This window comes from Malus sylvestris, chromosome 10 (assembly GCF_916048215.2).
Source record: "Malus sylvestris chromosome 10, drMalSylv7.2, whole genome shotgun sequence".
NCBI lineage: Eukaryota > Viridiplantae > Streptophyta > Magnoliopsida > Rosales > Rosaceae > Malus > Malus sylvestris.
Window position 1 is genome coordinate 39,610,102 of NC_062269.1, and position 25,211 is coordinate 39,635,312.

Consider the following 25,211-nt stretch of genomic DNA (forward strand, 5'->3'; position numbering starts at 1 on the left):
TTAAATTTCCTCATCCAAACATAATGTTAAACTGTTACACAAAGTTAAGGTAAATATGACAGTGTTTAAAAGCAGGGGCTCAGGTGAAACGTGAGTTCATAAAGCTGGGGCGAATAAGCAATATGGAAAGTTATGGGTGGCGGGTTAGATTTTGGGTCGTAATTTGTGGCTGATGGATGTTGGTTGACATTATGTACGGCTGTGGTTTTTAGATTCTCAAATTTAGACTTGTCGGATGAAATATTACACTTTGCCCTCGTTCTGTCTGCCAACTTTCATGAAATATACCGTTTGCTTTCTTATTACAACTTTCATTTCTATATATACCACTTGACTGAGTTGACTCATTTGACGTTAAATGGTAAGGTGACTGAGAGTCCACAAAGAAGGAAAATTTTTAGTTATGACGGGAATATGAATGGTACATCACGTGTTTTTATACAAGTGGTGAAAAATTTTAATTTTTAAGTTATTAACCTTTTAACACACATAACCCACCATTTAATAAGGATACGTGATGTACCACTTCGTGTGACGCGAACACTGAAAAATCTCTCAATGTGTTAATTTATTGCGTTTGCCCATAAATATGATGTTGATGTGATAAATCTCCATGAGATTTTTATGTTAAGGATTTTGCTCAAATCAAACAACGAAACAATGATACCAATTAAGTATCGTTTTATTAATAAAATTGATTGTTATATTGAAAAATTAGTTGTTTGTACGTATTTTGTATATTCTCGCTTTGCCTTCATGGCCATGTTGGTTTTGTTGGGCATCTAATTGAATACTTTGAGCCTTGAAATTTACTAATTTTGGTTGAAAAAAATACGTACACACTGATATTTTGCAATCAAAGCAAACATGAACGTATTATGGCCCACCTAATCTCAACCCACTCCCACCTACTTGAAGATAGATTTTTATTACTCTCACAAAAACACGACCTAGTATATAAAGTGTCATAATACAATTAGATGAAGTTTTTCTTTAAGTTTCCAACCAATTGTATTATTACATTTGGTATACCGGACTGTGTTTTCGACACACTGAAGAATTTCTCATACTAGAGGAGATGGTTTCCCTCACTTTTTATTGATGTTTGTTTAATTATTTTGTTGAACTATAATTCATTCCATTTCTTGAAACCTTTATTTCATACATATGTTATGTACAAAGAGCTTTCAAAATACGTTATGACTACCACAATACAAATTGAGAAACAATAAGTCTACAAAAGTAGTCCGATGATCAACACTTTATATGTCATTTATCTCATTTAATTCTTCAACCTGATCTGAATCTCTAAGGAAATCCTGATATGATTGTACCATCTAATGTAGTATATTCGTGAGTAACGAGCCTAGTTTTTTACTCTACCTTTTTTTTCTTCATATACTCTATCCTCTTATACGAATTCGTTGAAATTAATGAATATTGTATTTCTTTTAAAAAATGATAAATGTTAAATTAGTTAGGCAACATTACACAAACCTTATAGTAATCATCAACAAGCAATTCCCCCACCCCCACCCCCCCCCCTCCACAACTAAAATAAAGAATAAAATAAAACAAAAAAAAAATTAGGGAGTTGGTTAATATGGGCTGGGCCTGATTTCATTGTACATAGGCCCAGGCCTATCTGAAAGGCCTTCGGCTCCGAAAATATATGCCCTGCAACCAAAAGGAACTTAATTAGCTTCTGGTAATGTCCTCAAAAGCTTTAGCTTTTGTAATTTAACAAATAAAAAGTTTAAAGCTTTTGCAACTTTCAGCTGGAGATGTCGTTTCTAAGACATGACATGACTACTTTGGTTATGTCCAGAAAAAGGGTATTAAGATTTTTTTCAGCTCTCTTGTGTTCGGAGGCGATAGATTCGAAAATTCGAAAGAGAGATTTGAGTTGTTTAAGAGTTTAATTTATGTAAGGTGAGATAGTGAAATGAGTTAAAGAGAGTCGCATAATTTAAATTGAATAGATCAGATTTCAAGTCCGGTGACTCCAGGCATAGAGATCCGAAAAGGATCTCGAGTCTTGAAAAGGTTTCTATCACTTGATTATTTTGAATAATTAGAAGCAAAGCGCTATAACAAGTAGCAACTCAATAAATTTTTTATTTTACAAGGAAATTAGAGTTTCCAATGCTTCCCTAATTTACCTCACTCCGCTAAGACAAAAAAAAAAAAAAAGGCTTCGAACAAGAAATTAGAGTTTCCAATGCTTCCCACTCCCAATCCCAATTATGGAAGAAGCAGGGGATTGAGGCAAATTAGGGAAGTTTTGAAACATATCCTCCTTTGAAAAACAAGTAGCAAACTAAGCAATTAGAAAGTGACAAAGCATAATTAAGCACTTTCTTGTGACGTGGTTTGACACATGTAATTATAGTAGTTACGAATTTTTTTTATCCAAATAAAACATAACCATGCTGCCAAAGTAAGTAGTAAATCGTTATGGTGATTAAAACATTTATCTTTAATCCACTACATGTCGAATCCAAACTTTTTTTTAGTATAAAATATCGCTCGTACTAAAACAAAAAAATCTTAAATTATATTTTCAATAAGAGCATTTCTAGTGTAGGAAGGCCCCCCATGGCAATTGAATCCCCTCCACTGAATAGTGACTGCCTTTAATGAACAGTAATTGCCTTTTGCATCTCCACCCCTAAACTGAATAGCCATGATAATAGGCAATAAAATATTAGTATTTTTTATTTTATAAAATAATAAAAAATAATTTTAAATTTCAAATAAGATTTTTAACCAATCTCGTCACCCCGTGTGTCATTATCCGAAAGTAAAATTTTTGTAGATAGATTATGATAAATTTTTTAACCAATTACATCGCGTGGCATACTCTTAATTGTTTAGAATCGTTGAAAATATTGAAATGTGGTGTAAAGTGGGAGTAAATGATAAGGTATTTATAGAAATTTTTTTTTTAATTTTTTAATTTTTTAAAAAAACTTTTTGGAACTTTAATTTTTTTTTAAAGTTTATTAACTTAATTAATTTGGATTGTTGGATTACAAAAAAAATTGAAATCCAACAATCCATAATGTGACACGTGGCCCACCATAACATTTTTGTTTTTTTTTTCATTTTTTTTTTAATTTTTAAAGCCTAAAAACATGGACCGTTGATCTGGAAATCAACGGTCTAGATTCAAAGGTAACTGCGTGGGGTTGACATGCGGGTCCCAACATCTGAAAACGCGTAGGACACGTGCCCCGACACGCGCGTGTTATGCACTTGCTTGACGTAAAAAATTTTATAACGTGTCTAACGTCAGCCTTGCATTAATTCCCCTCAAACGCTCGGGCTTGGACTCCTGCCCTCTCCCACATGCTCCCCCTTAAGCGCAATTACCTGAATGGGCTGGAGCTAGTTTGGGAGGGGATTGGGTTGGTTTAGTTCCCTGTCCACACGGTTAAACCCAAAGCTGGATTTCCTCTTAGCCATCACTTCTATTCCATTGTTATGATTTGATTTAAATCCCAAAATATGTTAAATGACGAAAGTACCCTTAATTAGATATAATCAAGAAAAACGTGATTGGACAAAGGAGAGGAAAAGGGCACAGAATTTCACAAACAAGGGCAGCCCAAGCGTTTGAAAACCAAAACCAAATCAAATCGACAGCCAAACCTAAAACCCCAGTCTCTCTCTCTTTCTCTCTCCTCCGCGACCCAGTTTCTCTCTCCTCAATTTTGGCACAAGATCTCCTTCTTCAGCAGCTGTGAAGTACAGTCTTCCAGGCCTGCGATTTTCCAATTTTGCCCTTCAATTTCAAATCTTGAATCCCCCAGAACAAAACCCTTCCATTTCTGTTCAGACATGCCCATCCCGAACCGATAACGCAGAGGAAGGAACCCAGCCAAACCCAAAACGCCGCCGTTTACCAAGATGATCGTGAGAACGTACGGCCGTCGCAAGGGAGGGGGCATTCCCAGTACTTATTCCGACACAGAGATAAACGACGCCGTTCACGACGACGACGATGTCGGCAGCGACCCCTTCGGATTTTCCCTGTCGCAGCCGCAAGAAAGCAGCGACCCTTTCAATTTCTCGTCTCAGGAGGACTCGTCTTCCGGGTGGGCCCATTTCGATTCGGACCCCTACGTCACCAAGGACGACTCCTTGAAGCGCTTTCCGCTGGACGGCGTCGTCGCGGGGCGTTCCAAGAAAGCCAAGACTCGGAAGGAGGTGGTGGGAAAGAACTCCTACAGGCCGCCACTGCCGCCGTCAATTCTTGCGACTTCGACTTTGATGGAGGCCCAGGAGTTTGGAGAGATGATGGAGCACGTGGACGAGGTCAATTTCGCTTTGGATGGGCTCCGGAAGGGTCAGCCGGTTCGGATCAGAAGGGCTAGCTTGCTCTCATTGCTGTCTATTTGTGGGACGGCGCAGCAGAGGCGGCTTCTCAGGACTCAGGGGTAAGTTAGGCCGACTTTAAACTACTTCTTCATTGGTTCTTGGATATAAAAATCCAATTTTTGAAATGGGGTTTTGTGAAATATCAAGAATTTCTTGGTGGGGAATTGGAAATGTTAGTTTTAAGTCCTTTTTTTCTCATGGATATTTGAATTTTGGGTATGTGAGGTTTTGGAATTATAAGTAGTTCTTGATAGGTATGTGGATTTGGAGAGTGTGGTGGTGTGTATTTTAAGTAAACCTTGATTGCATTTCGAGTTTACAACTTTACATTGAGGTTTTGGAGATCTGTGGTTAGAGATGCATGGTTTTTATTCGAATTTTGTTTACTGGTATGTGGATGCCTAGCTGTGTTGAATGTATCCGAGGTTACATGATAGTACAATAGAAAATTTGATTTGACTGCTAATTTTTCATTTCAAATTATCAAGTGTATTTGCATCTTCGTTGGGGCCCATTTATTCCCAATATTGTGACACTGTGTATTGATTGCCTACGATATTGTTGTTTATCAAGTTTTTGCTTACTCCTTGTTTCTATCAAAATTGTTGTGCGTTGTTTTATGGGTTATAAATTGATTGGTAGTCCCTTCGTTTCAGGATGGCAAAAACAATAATAGAGGCTATAATGGGTCTCAGCTTTGATGATTCACCCAGCAATCTGGCTGCTGCAACTATTTTCTATGTTTTGACAAGTGATGTAAGTCATTTAGTATTCGAAAAGTGATGATTCTAACTTGAAGTTTTTATCATTATAAGTACCTTTCATGAAGTTTTCTTGTGCACGACTCATGTCTGCTGTGAGTCTGTGATTTTTCAAGAGTACATACAATTGAGTTTATTTTATTTTCTTAGTAGTAAACCTAAGGGATTGTCATCTTTCACTATTGCAGGGTCAGGATGATCATCTTCTGGAATCACCGAACTGTATTAATTTTTTGATTAGGTTTTGCAAACCAATTGTCTCAAACACCACTGAAGATAAAGTACCAAAAATTGGACGTAAGCTTCTAGCATTGCGTATCGGTGCTGACATCTCTCAGTGTACGACAAAAAGATTGGACTCCAGCTCTGCCGCTATCTTTTCCAAAGTTCAAGAAATTCTTGTAGGTTGCAAGGACTTGAAGCCCAGTTGTGCGGATGATGGAGGAATGGAAAAGCCGGAGTTATGCCCAAAATGGATAGCTTTGCTGACTATTGAGAAAGCTTGCTTATCTACTATTTCTCTTGAAGGTCTGTTTCTGTGTTGAAGCTGATGGTTTTTTGGTTATGATGCACATTGCTATGTTTAATTTAGTCAGGATCTCAAGCATTCATAAGATTGTATTTTATGTTTAATTTAGGCATGAGATATGCACAATGTAGGACATCACATAGTTGCTTGAACTGTTTCATTTGGGTTAAAACATCCACTGTGCATTATAATTTACAATGTTCTGATGAATATGCAATAGATTTTCAAATATTTCTTCTTTAAACCTGGGTTGGGATGAGTGGGTAACTATCATGTTTTGTTTTGTTTTACATCCTTATTATTTTTCATTTTCCTCCTTTTATTTATTCCTGATTGTTTTGTTTGTCAATTCGCCCGCACTTTCAGAAACCACTGGTGCAGTACGGAAGTCGGGGTGCAACTTTAAGGAAAAATTACGAGAGCTTGGAGGTCTTGATGCTGTATTTGAGGTGACCATGGGTTGCCATTCCAATATGGAGGTGTGAACCTGTATGTTTGTTTGATCTCATTGTCTGTTTCATCATATCAGAACTTACATTCTGTGAAAACATAATGCATGCCATGGTAAAGAACCAAAATGATAGTGGGCAGCCTTACTTGTATCTAGGTTCACAAGTTTCTTCTGTTTCTTCACCTATATGCTTCTTTAGTTTATGAGCAACACTGGCTACACATTATAGTAATAATTGGGCAGTTATCTATTTGATAGCATCATCTTCTTTATTGTTCATTGTAGTTCCTGATTTTCTTCTTGGAGTAACATGAGTGGTTTTGCATGCTAACAGTATCACTTCTCAATCATGAATTTATGGAATTTATCTCTGCTTTTGAACAATTTGTTTATGGTGGTGCTATCCATACATCCCTTTTTTACCTCCCACACAACCCTGTTAAATTCTGTCATTTGATCTTCTTCAATTCATTCCATCTGATGGCCGGAAATTGAGAGGAGTGTGTGGAACATAAAAAGAGATATGTGGATATCACCACACTTTATTTTATTTCTTTATTACATGCACATCATGAATGTTGAGTTGTGATAAGTTGGTAACGAACCATAGTCACGACTCACAATATAACTATTTCCTTATATACTTTGTTGGTTTTTCATTTGAGACCTGGGGTCTATATGGTACTCAATTGTTATTGGGGAAATTGCCTTTTTAAGCACGAGAAACTAATATGCAGGGTTGGCTAAAAGATAGCTCACATTCTATTTGGGAAAAGGAAATCGACATGGTGCGGAGCCTGGTTCTTCTTTTGAAATGTTTGAAGATCATGGAAAATGCGACATTCCTAAGTAAAGAGAATCAGGTATTTTTACTGTGATTTACTCCCTCTCTGTCCCTCCCTCCTCTGTCCGTTGGTCTGTCTGTCTCTCTATCTCTCTCACGCTTTTCTTCTCCTTTTTAGTTTGTAAAAATCATACTGCATTATGATGTTGGATTATTGTTAACTATTGAAAGGGGTAATAAATCTCCACATCCATGTTTTCTAAACAGAGCCATTTGCTAGAAATGAAAAGGAAGTTGGATCCCATGGCAATTCCTATGTCTTTTACAGAACTTGTTATAAGTGCCATCAATATTCTATCAGGTAACTATTAGTTTTTGGAGTTACGTTTGATTCTTAATCTTTTTGGCTTTCTGATAATTAATGGCATTGTTTTCTAGGTCTTTATCTACAGGAAAGTTCCTCATCTTCCTCTAATGGCGAAAGGTCTTATAGTCTCTCTAATGGGGTTGAACATGTTTCTAAGAAGAGATCTGATATATGTCAGAGCAATCAGTTAATGTCAACGCCTTGCTCGGTGTATACTATATCCAGTTCGGAAACTACCAGCACCTCCATGGCTGATGCTTATTCATTGAAGACAAGACTCAATTCTTCTAGAAATGGTTCTTTCAATGGTTTATCAAGCCATGTAAGCAGCAGAATCAGTAAATTTAGCAATCTTACCACGAAGAATGCTGGTCTCAGACGGCGATCCTCTAACTTTGACGACTCCAAAATTGATCTTTCAGAAGAGAGTCAAGATCCTTTCGCATTTAGCGAAGATTCCAGGATGGTTGCTGATCTCAGTCAGAGATCCTATACTTCCCAAGACTCCAAAACTGATCTTTCACAGGAGAGTCAAGATCCTTTTGCATTTGATGAAGATGATTATAAACCTTCTAAGTGGGACAAGTTATCTGGCAAGAAAAAGTTCTCTCTTTCGCAAGAGAATGCGACAGCATACAGAGAAATTGATGACATTTGTCAATTGCAGCTTATTATGAGCCAAGAAGCATCAAGTAATGGAGAAAACCATCAGACACAAGAGACAACCTGTTCAGGTGCTGTTAGCAGAGAAGGTTCCAGTCTTGTAGCTGACTGCCTTCTTACTGCTGTCAAGGTAATTCTGCAGTCCACTATATTAAACCTTTTTCACATCACATTGAACTTTTGTGGCTCTCCCTGTCAAAATCTATGCAGTTGAGGATGGGGCGGTGGTGTTACTGGTGTACAATGTAGTCGTTTTTTGGTCTCTTGATCAGATGCAGGGTTTATTTTTAGATTCATTAGTTACTGTTTACTGTTATTATGGTCTACTATCAGCTCTCAACTATGACTTGTTCAGTTATTTTTCCAGTGTAACTTTTGTGTTTATTAATACTCATCAGCTGTTTGATGATTTTGGCTACTCATATTAATGGAAGACCGCCTTTTCGATGAATCAAAATCCCATCATCCATGCAGTGTGTTGGAACACAGAAAAAGCCATTAAACTGTGCGGACTCATAAAAGTTTTTCTTGGCAGGTTCTGATGAACTTAGCAAATGATAATCCTGTTGGGTGTCAGCAAATTGCTGCCTATGGAGGACTGGAAACCTTGTCTTCCTTGATTGCCAACCACTTTCCATCTTTCAACTCATTATCGTCTCCCTTCAGCGAGAGAAGTGAGAATACTTCCAGCATTGAACTTGACCATCAGAATGATAAACGTCTCACTGATCAAGAGCTGGACTTTCTTGTTGCTATTTTAGGCCTGCTTGTGAACTTAGTGGAGAAAGATGGCCAAAACAGGTTACTTTCCATCTCATTTTTTGTCCATCTGTTTATACATTCTCATTTTAACAACCGACCTCCATTTTTTAGCTCAATTTATAGTTCAATCAAGAGAACAAGTTACCACAGTTGGTTCCAATGAAGTGGTATCGTTGAGAGAGGGAAAATGTCTTCCACATTCTATTCTTATAGAGTCCAAATTGCTTCTTAATTTGGTGTATCAGAGATGCTCCTTTTAAAGTATCTGGAATAATATGCATGAATACATTACTGTTAGGCCAGTTTTGAATAATTGTATAGATAGGGTGAGGGGTCTGTACAAGAATTTGTCCAATATTTTTGTTTACATCTGTGTGGAAATAATGGCAGGATTATGGAAGGGACTGCTCCCATTAAACAACTTGTAGATACAAAAAAAAATTTAGTCAGTGAAAGTTGCTATATTGTAATCGTAGTGCTTGTGCTGTGGATTAACTAGTCTTAGTTTCCAATTCTTTATAAATCATTCTGCCGCATTAGGACTGTCATGCTCGTAAATTTAAGAAACTTGCTTTTCATCCAGATCGCGTCTTGCAGCAGCTAGTGTTCACTTACCTAGTTCGGAAGGGTTTAAAGAGGAGAGTCGCAAGGATCTAATTCTGCTAATCTGCTCTATCTTTCTAGCCAACCAAGGTGCAGGCGAGGGAGGTGGAGAAGAAATGGTTTTACCAGTGAGTGACATGTTCTTGTTGACTATGGAAATTTCAGTTTTGTTGTTTAAGTTGTGATTTCTTGAAAACACAAGTGCCTGCCTCCTAATGATTTTACCACTTCGCCTTCAGACTGATGAGGCAGCTGTCTTACAAGGAGAACAGGAAGCGGAGAAAATGATAGTAGAAGCTTATTCTGCCCTGCTTCTAGCGTTTCTTTCAACTGAGAGGTAGGTTTGTTTGCTCTCTTTCCTGTTTATCAAGCACATCGTTGTGCGTATTCTCATCTGAATTTGTTTGCTGTCCTCAGTAAGAGCATACGCGATGCAATTTCTGACTGTCTCCCAGACCGCAACCTGGCTATCCTAGTACCTGTGTTGGACAGATTTGTGGTATGTGTATTAAGTTCTAAACCATGATATATATGATGTTAGAGCTTAACAGAACGAAATTTGTCGATGCCAAGTTATGCTAGAATTGAAACATCAAAAAATTGGTGCACGTAGTTTGTTAACTGACGGAAAGTTATAGTTGCTCTTATGTGATTATATATATCTATGATTTCTTCCTCAGGCATTCCATTTGACGCTAAACATGATATCGCCCGAGACTCATAAAGCTGTGAGCGAAGTAATTGAATCATGTAGGATACGGTGAGAGCTTGAGAGATGGACGAGAATCCTGTACAGATTTGGCTTTCCTTTTAGAAAAATGGTTGTTTACCCATCTCCACGACGCTCATCGAGCCTGGATTCAGGTGCACGCCGTGTTGAGCTGACTGCAGGCAGGCCTGTTTGCTTTGTATTTTTTTTAGGTTTTGGTTTTCCTACCCTCTGTCACGCTATTCTTTTGTCTCTGTCTTTTTTTCTTGTCCCACCATTTTTAAGTAGGTCAGAGACCATACACTTGTATACGAAGAATAATAGCTTAATGAAAATGTCTTGCTTTCCTTGTAATTAACATTTACTCCTTGTGTTTTGCCCATTATTTTTTCTTTTGGCTTAAATGTCAAAATGGTCATTGTGGTTTACTCTGTCAACCAATTTAGTTTCTGTGTTTTCAATTTGGCCAAATTGGTCCTTGTTTTTACATCTGTTAGCCAATTCCCAATTCAAGACATTGCATTAAAGGACGGGTAAAATTGACATATGTCAAGCACGTAAGAGGACAAAAACATAATACGGTGCCTATCTTTAGAAATTCATATTTCGTTCGATTCACTTGAGTATTATGTGATTTAGGACATGTCAATTTTAATTGTCTTTTAATAGATTGTCTTGAATTTGGTAACAGATGTAAACACATGGACCAAATTGGCCAAATTGAAAATATAAGGACTAAATTAGCCAATAGGGTAAAACACAGATATCATTTTGACATTTAAGCTTTTTCTTTTTGTCGTCCCAATAATAAGTATAATGATCTCTAAATCCTGCAGTCTACGAAAATTATGGTCACTCACCATTTGTGGTCTCAATCTAATTGTAGGTGGCCATTTAATTTTTATTATTGTATTTTCTCTTTCGCAGCTGGATTAAGATCGGCTCCACTTTGCATCGTTAACGTTAATTCCGAAACGCTTGGGTTTATAAGTAGGACTTCTCAAATTGTAGAAGAACTTAAATTCAGTGACTTTATGTGGACCTTAATTTAACCAAATTGGCTAGAGTTGTGTGCTTCAATTCTCCGAGTTGGGTTTATAAGGATGGAACGAGAAACATTACAAGCCGCAAGAGAATTACAAAGTTTGCCTTCTGCATAAGATTTCATCTCTGGCCATCTTCAAGCAAAGCATCAGTGTTCCAAATGTGCTTTCGGAGGAAGGTGAGGATCAGCTGATTGACCTCGTCAGGCAACTGTTCTTGAACAAAATGCGTTCCTTGGGGAAGAAATACAATCTCTGAATTAGGGGCAAACTCTTTGACCTTTCCACTGTTTATGTAATCCTCTATCCCTGGAAATTTGTTCGAATAATCCTTGCCTCCCCTTATAAGAAGTGCCGGAGCTTTAACTACTGGATCTGATACAGCAAACTCGTCTCTAATTGCCCTATCAATGTGTAAAAAAGAGTTCAACAGTCCTTAAATGTGGTTACAGCTTGGTAGAATGCTAGGTGCGATCGTTTCACATTAGTTAGTTTTCATCAACAGTTAAAGAGTATGTGGCAGCATAAACCACTTGATCAACTGCATTACCTGTATGGAACTTGCAGCGCAGTTCGGAAACCTGATTTCTCATACAAAGCTCCATATGCTGCAAGATCTTGCTCACTGAACCAAGGGGGAAGAGGCGTAGATGGATCCACGAGGTCCATAATCTCCTGGTCTTCTGCAGCTATTGGTATTTCGCTTCTGGAGAACAGGATGTAAACATTACGAACAACTGTTTTCGCATCAAGGCGCCCAAAATCAGCCTCTGCCCGTCCAGGTTCCTGCAACAGAGGTAACAGTTAGTTGCAAAACTCGCAAGCAAATCATGCTTGCAAAAGTATAGAACATATAACAAGGTAAATGCACACCTGCCATCTTGAAATGTAGAGACCTTCTCGGAGAGATTTATCGATTCTACGAGGGCCTGGTGGCATGATTGGCGCTCCCATTGTTACAACGCCTAAGACCCTCTCCGCGTGCAGAAGGGAAAATAATGTCGCCACCCCAACTCCAAAATCTTTTGCAATTAGGAAAACCTATGCATATTTGAATACAATTTTTAGAGCCTTAAATCTTGAATACAGTTGCCAACTAGCTCTTATGCAAATTCACTTTAACTGATTTTCTCTCATCTTATCTTCAATTGCGATTTTCTTACATCTTATCTTCAATTGCAGCCACTCTTATTTTACCTTAGATAATCTCGTTTTTAATCCTATTCTTTCACATGTGCTCCCTTCAATTACTAAATTTAAAAAGAAAAAAAAAGAATCCATTAACAATGAATTGACTTTCTTTTGAACAAATTAGTACTAATGACAAGAAATATTTTGGAGATGCCACAGCAATCGCATTCGAAACTAATTATTTGCCGACATGCATAACAATGACATCTCGTTGTACGTAAGTTTGTTTTAACTTCTACCAAAACAAAAGGGAGAAAGACTTGTGTAATTAAGCAAATTAATCGGAATTAATAATTAGGGAGAAGAATCCGGAGACAAGGATTCTTTCAAACAAGTACCTTGGGAATAGCAAGGAAATCAAGAATTCCAAGGATGTCACTGGCGAGGTCACGGTACGAGGTCTTCTCGGATTGGGGAGGCGGGTCGGATAGTCCGTATCCGCGGTAGTCGGGAGCGATGGCCCGGAAGCCGGCGTCGGCTACCGCAATCATCTGGTGCCGCCACGAGTACCAAATTTCCGGGAAACCGTGCAGGAACACGACCACATTGGAGCCTATGATAAACAAAAAGAAAAAGAAGACGGCGATCGATCGATTGCGTTTGTGTTCGATTTTATTAAAAATAATAACTGGTGTGCGCGAGAGGAAGTGGGGAGGAAGATAATCTGACCCGTTCCGATGTCGGTGACGTGGAGCTTGAGGCCTTGTACGGTTATGTACTTGTGCCGGATTTGCTCCATTTCAGGTGGTTTTTCAGACAAGACAGTGTGTACGAACAAGACAAGACAATGCTTGGACTTGCAAATTAATGAAAGAGAAAATACCAGTCAGTTGACGTTGACTGTTTATCCAAAACGACATGTCGCTTTCACGCAGTATCTGAAAAACTAAAAAAAGCGGCTGCTTTTCTCGCACAAGACTGACATACCCTGATCTCGAGCTCAGCAGACCGAGTTGACTCAGCGAGTTTATGATCACCTGAGAAGATACCAGTCAGTTAACGTTTTCAGGTGACATATTAATTTGATTTAATATTGTCCTTTTTTTGTTCGAGTACCGGAAATTTAAGGATTAAAACGGGTGAATACTAAATACCCTTTTGGGTTTTAAGCGAGTTTTGCTGTAATTTGCGGAGATTAAAACATACAGGAAGGGACAGCAGATAATGGCAGAGTTTGAAAATTTGCTATTGGAGGCTGCAGGAAGAACGAGTTCATCAGGGAAACCGAACTCATTTGTCTACTCAGCCGCAACTGTGAAGCAGATGATACTATGTGTCAAAGTCCGGGGAACAAAAAGGGGAGGCAGAGGCAATTGCGGAGGCTGATGGAGCCTTGGCAGATATAGAAAGTAACGGGACAGCAGTGGTGGGAGCAGTACGGGCTGGTATGGCAGCTACTGCACCGGCTCTGGAAGCTGCAGCTGGCGTCAGAGTCCCAGAGAATGACGGGTGGAGGCATGCACTGACACTTACAGTTAGCGACTACAAGGGAAGAAGAGGGCTTCTCTGAAATGCGCTCGAGCCCGAAGAACAGCCACAGAGGCAATATAGACACCATCTCCACCAACAAACTGAACAGGTGGTGCTGGTCTTCAAAGGTAAAAGCTTTAGATTACTTGGAAGTTAAAGCTACAATTACACTTGCTTCGATAATAAGTCATAAGTTCATACAATTTCTATTCGACCAAAACTTAAAAATGTACTGACCACCACCGCAACAGTTGAAAATAAAAAGGTATTAACCACACTAAGTGAACGCATTTTTAAAGAAATAATATAACCACACTAAGTGAAAGCTGATCCGTCTCTGTACTCGGACAAATACTGGCATCAAACCTCAATCTCTAATGGTCTATGATAAATGATCGTCAGCGTCGTCCTTGTCGTCACCATCATTATGATCGGCATGATCATCAACATCGTCATCTTCATGATCGGCATGATCATCATCATCATTGATAGAAAATTCGTTGATGGCCTCACCATAAGGGATGGAACCGTAATCAATAGACGAAAAGCTGAAGTTAATACGTTTGTCAGATACCAGACGTACCCCTGTTTTCTCCACCCTGATGAACCCAGTCTCAGTGTCTCGGGCTTGTACAATAACATGGACGGAGTCGCCGCCCTCCAATTTGAAGTCTTTGTTTGAGAAATGTCCCATCCAAAGGTATTCTTCCAAGCGAGCAGGCGGGTAGAAATCGGATACATCGGCATGAATGCAAGTGCACTTGGTATGATTGATAACAGAAATGGAATATGTCAAAGGAGAGTTCAACTCATAAGGACGACAAGAGAAGCACACAGCCAACGCTTTTAAATTATAACCGATTTCATGAGGCAATTGAAAACAGACTCGGTCACCCTTCTTGTTGACATTATTGAACCAAGTCGGAATATGATTTGCTCGAAGATAAATATATCCAGTACCAGTCCATCCCTATAGCATGTTCAACAAGATTTGTATAAGGTACATGGCATTGAGAGAGAGAGAGAGAGAGAGAGAGAGAGAACCTGTAGTGTGCTATCCTTGAATAGGAATTCAGAGATTCTATTGTGCGCTCGCATGCCAAGTATCATACCCGTGTTTAACGCCCTGTCCAAGCCCTGAAACTCAATGAGATTGGAGGAACCATCCAGAGCCACAACTCTCGGCCATCCTGATAAATTTGCCATTCTTTCTAGTGCTGTGCAGTCATTCATACTCAAGAGACTCAAATTTGGTGGTAAATCATCAGTGATTTCAACCAGGTCTTCGCAACCATTCAAGCTTAGTCTTTGAAGCCTGGAGAGGCTACTGAAGCTTGGAAGGCTATGGAAACCATTGCGGTCCAGAAGTAATGATACCAAAGAAGATAGACTGCTGATATCGTTAGGAATTTCCTTTAAATTGCCGCCACTAAGATCTAATTCTCTTAATGCGTGCATGCCCATTAACGAAGGTGGTAACTTCAAAGACGACCTCATGTTACGCAGAGATAAGGACTCAAGCTTCTCCAGTAGTCCGATGGAAGATGGTACTTCTGTTATGGCCGTCTCATCTGCAACAAGGGTTGTCAAGGATGACATTTTTCCCAAGTCCTCAGACAAGTTTTTGAATCTTGAACAACCTTTAAGAACAAGAATTTTAGCAGATTTCAACTTATAAAAAGTCCTGGGGAGTTCCTTAAGCATTTCGCAGCCTTCCAAATTTACCAAAGCAAGACTCTTCAGATCTCCAATCGATTCGTGAACATTAGACAATCTCTTACAACCTTTGAGTATCAATTTCTCAAGATTTGGGAGTTTTGAAAAGTCCGGCGATCGTGTTAGGTCATGGGAATGGCTGAGATTTAGAATCTTCAACTTGTAAAGCAACTGTTAGACAAAACCAAATTAAAAATCAAAATCCAAAAAGAAGATAAAGAGAGCATGATGTTTTGCACAGTACCAGAAGGAAAAAAAATATTAATTTGGTTGAGGTTACTTGGTACTTACTCCGGATTCCTCACAAAGAACTTGTCTGAGGCTGCTATATCTCATGTCAATAGCAACTATATTTGGTTGACACAAGTCTTTTGGTATGAACTTTAGAGGGAATCCACGCCAGCACAACCATTTTAATTTTTTGGAAAGGCATTGATATCCTCCTATGAGCTGAATGTACTTGAGTTGGAGCAATCTGAGTCTCTTCATATTTGTAAATGCCTCGGTGCTGAAACTAGTCTCTTCATCAAGACTCGGCAAATTCAAAGATAGTCCTTCAATTTCTTGAGTTCCCTGCTAACCGAAACAGGCTCTAATATGAGAAGGTTTTGAATGCAAAAAAGTTCGATTGCTTACACATATATGCTTCTCTTCTATTCCTTACGCATTTAACATAAAGTTCGATCGGTAAAGTACTTACAGAATTGTCTATCAATAAAGCTTTTACATCTTCAGGACGCCACACCCTACTCCGTTTTTCAGGATACTTAGGATTTTCTGCACGCACGATTTCTCTGCCCATGTCCCGAAGCAAATCATGCATCATTAGCTTGTTTTTTCTATTAACAGTTACAAGGCACCGTTCATGGAGGACCTCGATTCCTGCCGTTGCAGAAAAGCCACAACCATCCAAGATTTGCATGACATCAGTCTTGTCCATCCCAATAAAGAAACAAGATATATCACGGAATATCTCCCTCTCGTAATCATCATTTAGTCCGTCGTAGCTTATTTTCAGTTGTTCATGAATTTTTTCAGGAGGAATTTTGTCCAGTTTATCCAATGTACTTTTCCACACTCCTATGCTTCTTTTGAACAGGGTAGAACCTAAAACTTGAAGAGCCAATGGCAGTCCTCCACAGTAATCAACAACTTTTCTTGCCAGCTCAAGATATTCACTAGGACAACGCTTACTTTCGAAAGCATGCCAACTTAGGAGCTCAAGAGCTTCTTCTTGTTCCATTCCTTTCGCTGGATATGTCTTATCAACTGCAAATTCTTGTAGCATATGTTCGTTTCTTGTTGTGATGATAATTCTGCTCCCCGGGCCAAAAGAGTGGCGATTTCCAGCTAATTCCCGTAGCTGCTTCACATCGTCTACATCATCAAATATGACGAGTACCTTTAAGCGTCGAAATCTTTCCCCTACCAAGGCGGTCCCTGCAGCAACACTGTTTACCTTTGTCTTGGTCGTTTGCAAGATATCTGAAAGTAGTTGTTTTTGCAATTTTTCTACTGCCTTTTCCCTCACTTTTTCAAGGAAACTTTTACGTTCAAACTTGTCATAAAATTTGTTATAAACAGCTTTAGCAATCGTTGTTTTTCCTATTCCACCCATGCCCGAAATTCCAATTACGCGAACATCATTTGAATCTCCGACGACTACATATTTACTGATATCTTGCACTCGAGAATCTATTCCGACTTGGTAAGGTGCTACGTCTAAGTATGTTTTGTTCAGCACCCGAATGACTTCACTAGCAATCTCACTGATAAACCGTGCTTCAGACCTGGCAATAGTCGAGTTGAGAAGCAAAACGAAGATTGTTATGCAACTACAAGGCTAAAATGAACTAATACACAAAATTATTTATCATGACTAGAGATGTTTAATTAAGACAACTTTCTTTAAGATGTTTTGTTTAAACTTAGTAAACATCAATTAAAATTATAATTTAAATAAGAAACACAAACAAACAAAACGCAGCATCCCCTTCCCTCCGCAGCCATTCGCCGGCGACTTCCCTGCTGTGATTAGTGTAGCCTTAACAGTTTAAGCTTTATTGTACGATTTTATTAAGAGAGGTCTAAGAATTCACAGTTGTATCATAACATGGTCCGAAGAAGGGAAAGGTTTTCCTTTATTTTATTTTATGTTGCAAAGATACGGACACGGATACGGCGAAACGCCACACAGCAACATAAAAAATCTCAAAAGATAAAAACACGAACACAACTAGGACACGGCAATTAAAGTCTAATATTTACAAATATGCCCCAAAATATTTTAGATTTAAGGGGTTTTTTTAACTTTAATCCTTGAAAAAAAATTGAAATTTAATAAAAACCTAGTGTTAAACTACATATTAATTATAGTCAATTGATATGTCCTTAATTAAAATTAATTATTTTTTATTTTATTCAACGTATCCCATTAAATATTTGATTTTATTAATATACACATTTTAATTTATTTTTTATCAAAAAAAAGTTTTTAAATTTATTAATTTTATTCAACATTCTTTAAACTTAAAAAACTCAATTAATGTACCTAAAATGTACCTAAAATGTATGTACCAAAATGCATGAACCAAATTGTATACACCAAAATGTATTATATTAAATTAATGTTCTTAAATATGTGCATTGAAATGTATGCATAGAAATGGTAGTAGCGAAATGTATTATATTGAATTAATGTATCGATATGTTTGTACTGAAATGTGTGTATTAAAATGTATACAACAAAATGTATTATATTAAATTTAATATACCGAATCGAGATATATTGTATAACAAAAATTAGTTTATCTAATGTTTACAAACGAAATATATTATGATGAAGGAAATGAAAATAATAATTAAAACTTTAAATATTATTAATAAATGAGATTAATGTCAATGGACTAAAATTAAATTTTGACGGTACTCATGATTTTAGTCTAAAAAACATAGGTTTTATTCAATCTATAAACCAAGTAAATAGAGGTCCGTTAAAGCCTGAATGCATAAAAGAAGAAATTAGTAGATACCCGCTATCGTGAACAAAACCAGCCCAAGTTGCAACAAAACCAGCCAAACTTGCAGCTTCAGTAAGAGCAGCTCGCCACCTCGCTACCTTCTTTTTATCTGTATGTTTTAGAAACGATTGCGCAAAACTACCGGTCTGTTTCCTGACATGCGAAGGATCAACTTTATAAAATATCGGTATAACTATTTGCCCCAGCGTTGTTCTACACTCCATGATATGAACCAGCTCCTCGAGGCACCAGCTGGAGTCCGCGTACCGTCTTGAGAAGACGATGAGAGAGATCTTAGAACCTTGGATTGCCCGCCCTAGGGCGGTAGTTATATTTTCTCCTCTTTTTAGTTCTTCGTCGTCAATAAAGGCGTTGACTCCGGCCTTTGTTAATGCTTCATAGAGGTGGCCTGTGAAGACTTTACGTGTGTCTTCGCCTCTGAAGCTTATGAACACATCGTAGAGCGAACCTTTCGAGAAGGAGACAGACGACGAGGAGGACAAGGAGGTGGAGGATGATGAAGAGGAGGTTTCATCGGGGACCGAGATGGACGAGGAGGAGGAGGAGGAGGAGGTGGAGGATGATGAAGAGGAGGCTTCATCGGGGACCGAGATGTTCATTTGGCGAAAGACAAGGCCGATAGAGAAGAGGAGGAAGACGAGGACAGCAAAGTGGTAGGACTCTAAGCAACCACATACCAGCACCATGATTGACAGCGTCACTAATTTCCGCCAGTTATCCATTTCTTTGATTTTTTTTTTTTTACCAGCTCAGCTGCTAGCCAACCCACTCCAGCTACAAAACAGAGAGGATGAGCAGCTGCAGACCCACGCCTGCCAATTTGAGAATAGCTTCCTGCAGCAACCCACTTCGCTGAAGCTTCATCCACTCCTCAAGTTTTGCTCTAATTGATTCGCAGACCCGAGCTTCAGCTACCACTACACCTCTCCATTTTTTCAACTCTAATTGACCACGTGGGGGAGGGAAATCTCAGAATCAGCACCGCTGCAACCCCAATTGAACCTACGATCACATGCTCTCTAGCATTTCGTTGGAATGCAAACGGATCGCCTCTCTGCCGCAGAGGGCCGGCATTTCCAACTTGATTGGGGTTCAGGGTGCAGTTAATATCCAAGGAGAGGACCAGAAGAAACTTGATGTTGTCTCCAATGGATGTTCTCTCTCTCTCTCGGTGGTCTCTGTGGCTCCAAAGTAGCAGCGGCTGCAAAAAGTACAAACGAAAAAGAGGAGGAAGGGGGCACGGTTAGAAGGCTAGGGTTTTGAAAACAAAGGAAAATATGCAAAAGAACATGAGGAAACCCTTGGGCCGTGGGCTGCTGCAAACATGCTGCTGGGCCCAAATGGGTCTAGTTGTTTAAATTAAAAATCAAAGGGTGGGTCACAGCCACAAGGTAACAAGGAGAGCAATTTGGAACGAAGTAATAACATTATGTTTGGATAAGGAAAATGAACTTGAAATTTTGACAAAATTTATAATCTATAAATTAACATAAATCAATTCCCTTATTTGAATTCATAAACATAGAAATTTATAATTTTTCACGTTGAAAAAAAACTTGGAATTTGGAACCTCAATTTTCAAGTTTAAATTCCATGTAAATATGAGTTATTTCTAAATTTTTATGAGTGAGAGTTTTAAAATAATAAATTGCGTGTTTAAATTTCATTGTTCTTTTAAGTTAACCAAACAATAAAATTCACGAATCTTGAAATGAGCATATAATTTTTTAACACTATTCTGTTGCTATGCGTAACCCATTATCCAAATGACAAAGCCATTGTAACTTTGAGAATCCATTTTCTTATCCCCTAAAATGTATTTTTTATGCATACGGGTCCGTTGATCCATGACTCCATCACCATAGTATATGGTGGAAGTTTCCTTGTTGATACATTTGTGGAAGTTTCACGGGAATACTTGTTGATGGATGACCCGTTGACCCATGACTTCATCACCATTGAATTGCTCATTAAAAATTTGAAGGAAACAAAACAATGTTTGTTAGATAAAATTGAAATGAAAAGGATCTAACACTTTCATGGAGTCAAAAAATTTCTTTAACTGGAGTAACCTTAATTAGTTATATTTGAGGAAAAAAAAATTCATCATGACCTTATCTTCCATGACTTCGTTGCCGTTTCTTTTTTCTCAGACTTCATTAAACCACAACTTGTAGTTATTACAATGACCGGGGATATAAAATGGTTGTTTACCCAACTCCACGATGCTTAGAGCAACTCCACCGTTGCTAAGGTCCCCAGGATTATTTACTATTTAATCTACCCAATTAACAATAATTGTCTTTAATGAACATAAATTGTTTTTTGCATCTCTACCCCTACACTGAATAGCCCTGAAATATACAATAAAATAATTATAATTTTTTATTTATAAAATAACACAAATAATTATTTTAAGAAAAGTAAAACAGAAACCCAAATGCCACCCAGCGGTGACTCAATAGAATTGAACAGAATAGAATTGAATAGTTCCCAGTTCCATCTCTCCCTGTTTCTATCATGCTCTGCAAATTGCAATGTCCGGAAACCACCATGTCCTCCGCGTAGTGCTCTCATGTCCCAAAATCACAGCACAGGTGACGAGCCCCAGCAGCTCCTCAATCACAGCCATGGCCTCCTCCTCCGAGCAAGAGTTCGTCGCTCGCTACAGATCCAATCTTAACCGCTTCCCTCGCTCCCAAACCTTCTAAGACGCTATGGTCGCCTCTTGCGTCGGCAAGAAGCTTGCCCTCCGTCTTCGGGATATCGGCGTCACTGGCGTCGAGATCGACATCCGCGAAGAGCTGTCCATTCCCGTCCACCACGTGGCTGATGTTGCCTAGACGTCAACCTTACGTCACATGCCCTTCAGGCTCTCGAGCTGGCAACTCCTGCCGGGCCTCTCCCTCTGACCCGCTCGGGCTTTATCGCTAGCACACGCTGGACCAAATTGCTCGGGCTTTTTGACCCTGTTTGAGAGCCAGTCCACTGGGCTATTGCCCAAGGTGGAACTGCTCTTATGGAGTCGGGATTCAGGTGCACGCCGTGTTGGGCTGACTGCAGGTCAGAGACCATACACTTGTATGAAGAATAATAGCTTACTGAAAACGTCTTGCTTTCCTTGTAATTAACATTTGTTCTTTTTGTTTTCCCCAGTATTTTTCTTTTGGCTTAAATGTCAAAATGATCACTGTATTTTACTATATTAGCCAAGTTAATAATGTGTTTTCAATTTAGCCAAATTGGTCCTGTGTTTACATCTGTTAGCTAATTTAAGACATTCCATTAAAGGACTAATAAAATTGAGATGTGTCAAGCACGTGAGAGGACAAAACATAATTTTATGTACACCCACTAAGCAAATACGATGCCTATCTTTAGAAATTGATGTTTCGTTTGATTCACCTGAGTACTATGTGATTTAGGATATGTCAATTTTAACAGATTGTCTTGAATTGACTAATAAATGTAAACACAGGGACCAAATTAGCCAAATTGAAAACACATGAACTAAATTGGCTGATAGGGTAAAACATAGAGACCATTTTGACATTTAGGGCTGGTTTGGTATTGCTGTGCTTTGAAAAAAAGCTGTTGTGAGAATAAACGGTTGTGCTGTGAGAATAAGCGGCTGTGAAATAAATCAGCAGATTGTTTGGTAAACTTTTTTGTAAAAGTGCTTTTGGAAAAAAAAACAGTCTGATAGTAGATATTTTCATTAAAGGAGGACTGTAGTTCTATGTGCTTTGAAAAAAAGTCAGTTTTCCAAAGCTACAAATTGCAGCTTCAGCTTTTTCCTTTGATTTCAGCTTATTCTCACAGCAGCTTCCAAAATAAGTTTTTTTTTTTAAGTTTACCAAACACCAAAAACACTCATAGCTTTTTTTCATAAGAGTTTTTTTTTAAAATCACATCAACCCCAAACTGGGGCTTAAGCCTTTTCTTTTTGTTGTCACAATAATAAGTGTAGTGTTCTCAAGATCCTGCTGTCTACGAGATTATGGTCACACACTGTTTGTTGTCTCAATCTAACTGTAGGTGACCATTTAATTTTTATTATTGTATTTTCTCTTTCGCAGTTGGATTAAGATCGGGCTCCACTTTGCATCATTAACATTAATTCCGAAACGCTTGGGTTTATAAGCAGGAATTCTCAAATTGTACAAGAACTTAAATTCACTGACTTTATGAGGACCTTGATTTCACCAAATTGGTTAGAGTTGTGTGCTTCAATGCTTTGCACCCAATGTTGAATCATTTTTTTCATAGTTTAGATGAATTTAATGTAATTATCTCCATTGTTGGACGAATTGGAGCCCCCAATATTGATCCAAAACATGATTGACGAAGGATGTATTAACCTTGTACAATGACTAGTTTTATACCACTGGGGATTTCCGCCTTGTGATGAACAAGCATTGAGAGATTACTACATCATTTGCAATCCATACACCAGGCAATGGGTTGCTCTACCTCCCTGCCAGAATTCGATGTCTACTGCAATGACACCTTTCGTCGTCCAGGTTTTACTTACAAAGGAAAGTTGTACTGGGCAGGCGTATTGGTGGCGTTATGGCGTTGGATCTGTTGGCGTACAACGGCAATAATCTAGTAGTGCTTGTGATGGTTGTGAATTTTTTGAGAAATTCATAGAACTTGATGAGGTTAAGCTGCCTGTACACCTTGACAAGTTTATATGTGAGAGTCGAGGCATGTTATGCCTCGTAGTGTTTTGCCGTTGGGACGAAGATGTTCATATCTGGGAGATGAATGTTGAGGATGGCTGCTGTTTCAGTATTAGACACAAGGTTAGCTTATTGCCAAGGATGGAACGAGAAACGTTACATGCCACAACAGAATTACAAAGTTTGCCTTCTGCATAAGATTCGTCGTCGCTACATTACTGGCAGTCTCACAACACATGCATCTTTTTCCCAAGACAAATCTCACTCATCTCTGGCAATCTTCAAGCAAAGCATTAGCGTTTCAAATGTGCTTTACTAGGAAGGTGAGGATCAGCTGATTGACCTCGTCAGGCGACTGTTCTTGAACAAAATGCGTTCCTTCGGGAAGAAATACAATCTCCAAATTGGGGGCAAACTCTTTGACCTTTCCACTGCTTATGTAAACCTCTATCCCTGGAAATTTGCTCGAATAATCCTTGCCTCCCCTTATAAGAAGTGCTGGAGCTTTAACTACTGGATCTGATACAGCGAACTCGTCTCTAATTGCCCTATCAATGTGTAAAAAAGAGTTCAACACTCCTTAAATGTGGTTACAACTTGGTAGAATGCTAAATGCGATCGTTTCACATTAGTTAGTTTTCATCAACAGTTAAAGAGTATGCGACAGCATAAACCACTTGATCAATTGCACTACCTGTATGGAACTTGCAGCGCAGTTCCGAAACCTGATTTCTCATACAAAGCTCCATATGCTGCAAGAACCAAGGGGGAAGAGTCATAGATGGATCCACGAGGTTCATAATCTCCTGGTCTTCTGCAGCTATTGGTATTTCGCTTCTGGAGAAAAGGATGTAAACATTACGAACAACTGTTTTCACATCAAGGCGCCCAAAATCAGCCTCTGCTCGTCCAGGTTCCTGCAACAGAGGTAACAGTTAGTTGCAAAACTCGCAAGCAAATCATGCTTGCAAAGGTATATGACATATAACAAGGTAAATGCACACCTGCCATCTTGAAATGTAGAGACCTTCTCGGAGAGATTTATCGATTCTACGAGGGCCTGGTGACATGATTGGTGCTCCCATTGTTACAACGCCTAAGACCCTCTCCGCGTGCAGAAGGGAAAATAATGTCGTCACCCCAACTCCAAAATCTTTTGCAATTAGGAAAACCTATGCAAATTTGAATACAATTTTTAAAGCCTTAAATCTTGAATACAATTACCAACTAGCTTTATGAGTAGTGATACTTCGAATCCTACTCCGATTACAACAACAACAAAGTCTTATTCCACTAATTATTCGCTGCGATTTTGGAGATGCCATTGCAATCGCATCCCAAACTAATTATTCGCCGACAAGCATTACAATGACATCTCGTTGTATGTAAGTTTCTCTCAACTTCTACCAAAACAAAAGGGAGAAAGACTTGTGTAATTAAGCAAATTAATCGGAATTAATAATTAAGGAGAAGAATCCGGAGACAAGGTTTCTTTCTAACAAGTACCTTCGGGATAGCAAGGGAATCAAGAATTCCAAGGATGTCACTGGCGAGGTCACGGTACGAGGTCTTCTCGGATTGGGAAGGCGGGTCGGATAGTCCGTATCCGTGGTAGTCGGGAGCGATGGCCCGGAATCCGACGTTGGCTGCCGCAATCATCTGGAGCCGCCACGAGTACCAAATTTCCGGGAAACCGTGCAGGAACACGACCACATTGGAGCCTATGATAAACAAAAAAATAAAAAAAGACGGGATCGATCGGTTGTGTTTGTGTTCGATTATGTTAAGAATAATAAATGGTGTGCGGACGAGAAAGTGGGGAGGAAGATAATCTGACCTGTTCCGATGTCGGCGACGTGGAGCTTGAGGCCTTGTACGGTTACGTACTTGTGCTGGATTTTCTCCATTTCAGGTCGTTTTTCAGGCAAGACAAGGTGTACGAACAAGACAATGTTTGGACTTGCAAATGGTAATCCCAAAACGCCATGTCCTTCAATGCATTTTCGGAAAAACTATGGATCGCGGCGGACCGAGTCTTTTCAGATTTTACAAG

At 38.9% G+C, this 25,211-nt stretch overlaps 3 protein-coding genes and 1 pseudogene across 3 annotated transcripts; 1 reads left to right on the forward strand and 3 right to left on the reverse strand.

Annotated features, from left to right (window-relative positions):
* The first annotated feature begins 3,614 nt into the window (after window positions 1-3,614).
* On the forward strand, window positions 3,615-10,366 carry LOC126587233 (wings apart-like protein 1). Its single transcript, XM_050252271.1, has 12 exons — window positions 3,615-4,442; window positions 5,040-5,139; window positions 5,333-5,672; window positions 6,040-6,152; window positions 6,862-6,987; window positions 7,176-7,269; window positions 7,347-8,068; window positions 8,474-8,739; window positions 9,284-9,431; window positions 9,543-9,640; window positions 9,721-9,802; window positions 9,984-10,366. Exons 1-12 carry the CDS (start codon window positions 3,913-3,915, stop codon window positions 10,065-10,067), a joined length of 2,703 nt encoding a protein of 900 aa, XP_050108228.1. The 5' UTR covers window positions 3,615-3,912; the 3' UTR covers window positions 10,068-10,366.
* A 668-nt stretch (window positions 10,367-11,034) lies between these two features.
* On the reverse strand, window positions 11,035-13,117 carry LOC126587236 (uncharacterized). The gene is made up of 5 exons (XM_050252274.1): window positions 12,916-13,117; window positions 12,585-12,799; window positions 11,929-12,096; window positions 11,606-11,841; window positions 11,035-11,459 (listed from the first exon to the last, which is right to left on the reverse strand). The coding sequence occupies exons 1-5, from the start codon at window positions 12,983-12,985 to the stop codon at window positions 11,177-11,179; spliced, it is 972 nt and encodes a 323-aa protein (XP_050108231.1). The 5' UTR covers window positions 12,986-13,117; the 3' UTR covers window positions 11,035-11,176.
* A 774-nt stretch (window positions 13,118-13,891) lies between these two features.
* On the reverse strand, window positions 13,892-19,739 carry LOC126587234 (disease resistance protein RPV1-like). The gene is made up of 5 exons (XM_050252272.1): window positions 18,465-19,739; window positions 16,133-17,222; window positions 15,724-16,005; window positions 14,761-15,603; window positions 13,892-14,686 (listed from the first exon to the last, which is right to left on the reverse strand). The coding sequence occupies exons 1-5, from the start codon at window positions 19,193-19,195 to the stop codon at window positions 14,099-14,101; spliced, it is 3,534 nt and encodes a 1,177-aa protein (XP_050108229.1). The 5' UTR covers window positions 19,196-19,739; the 3' UTR covers window positions 13,892-14,098.
* Window positions 19,740-23,244: 3,505 nt separating this feature from the next.
* Window positions 23,245-25,185, reverse strand: LOC126587237 (uncharacterized; annotated as a pseudogene).
* Between the last annotated feature and the right edge of the window lie 26 nt (window positions 25,186-25,211).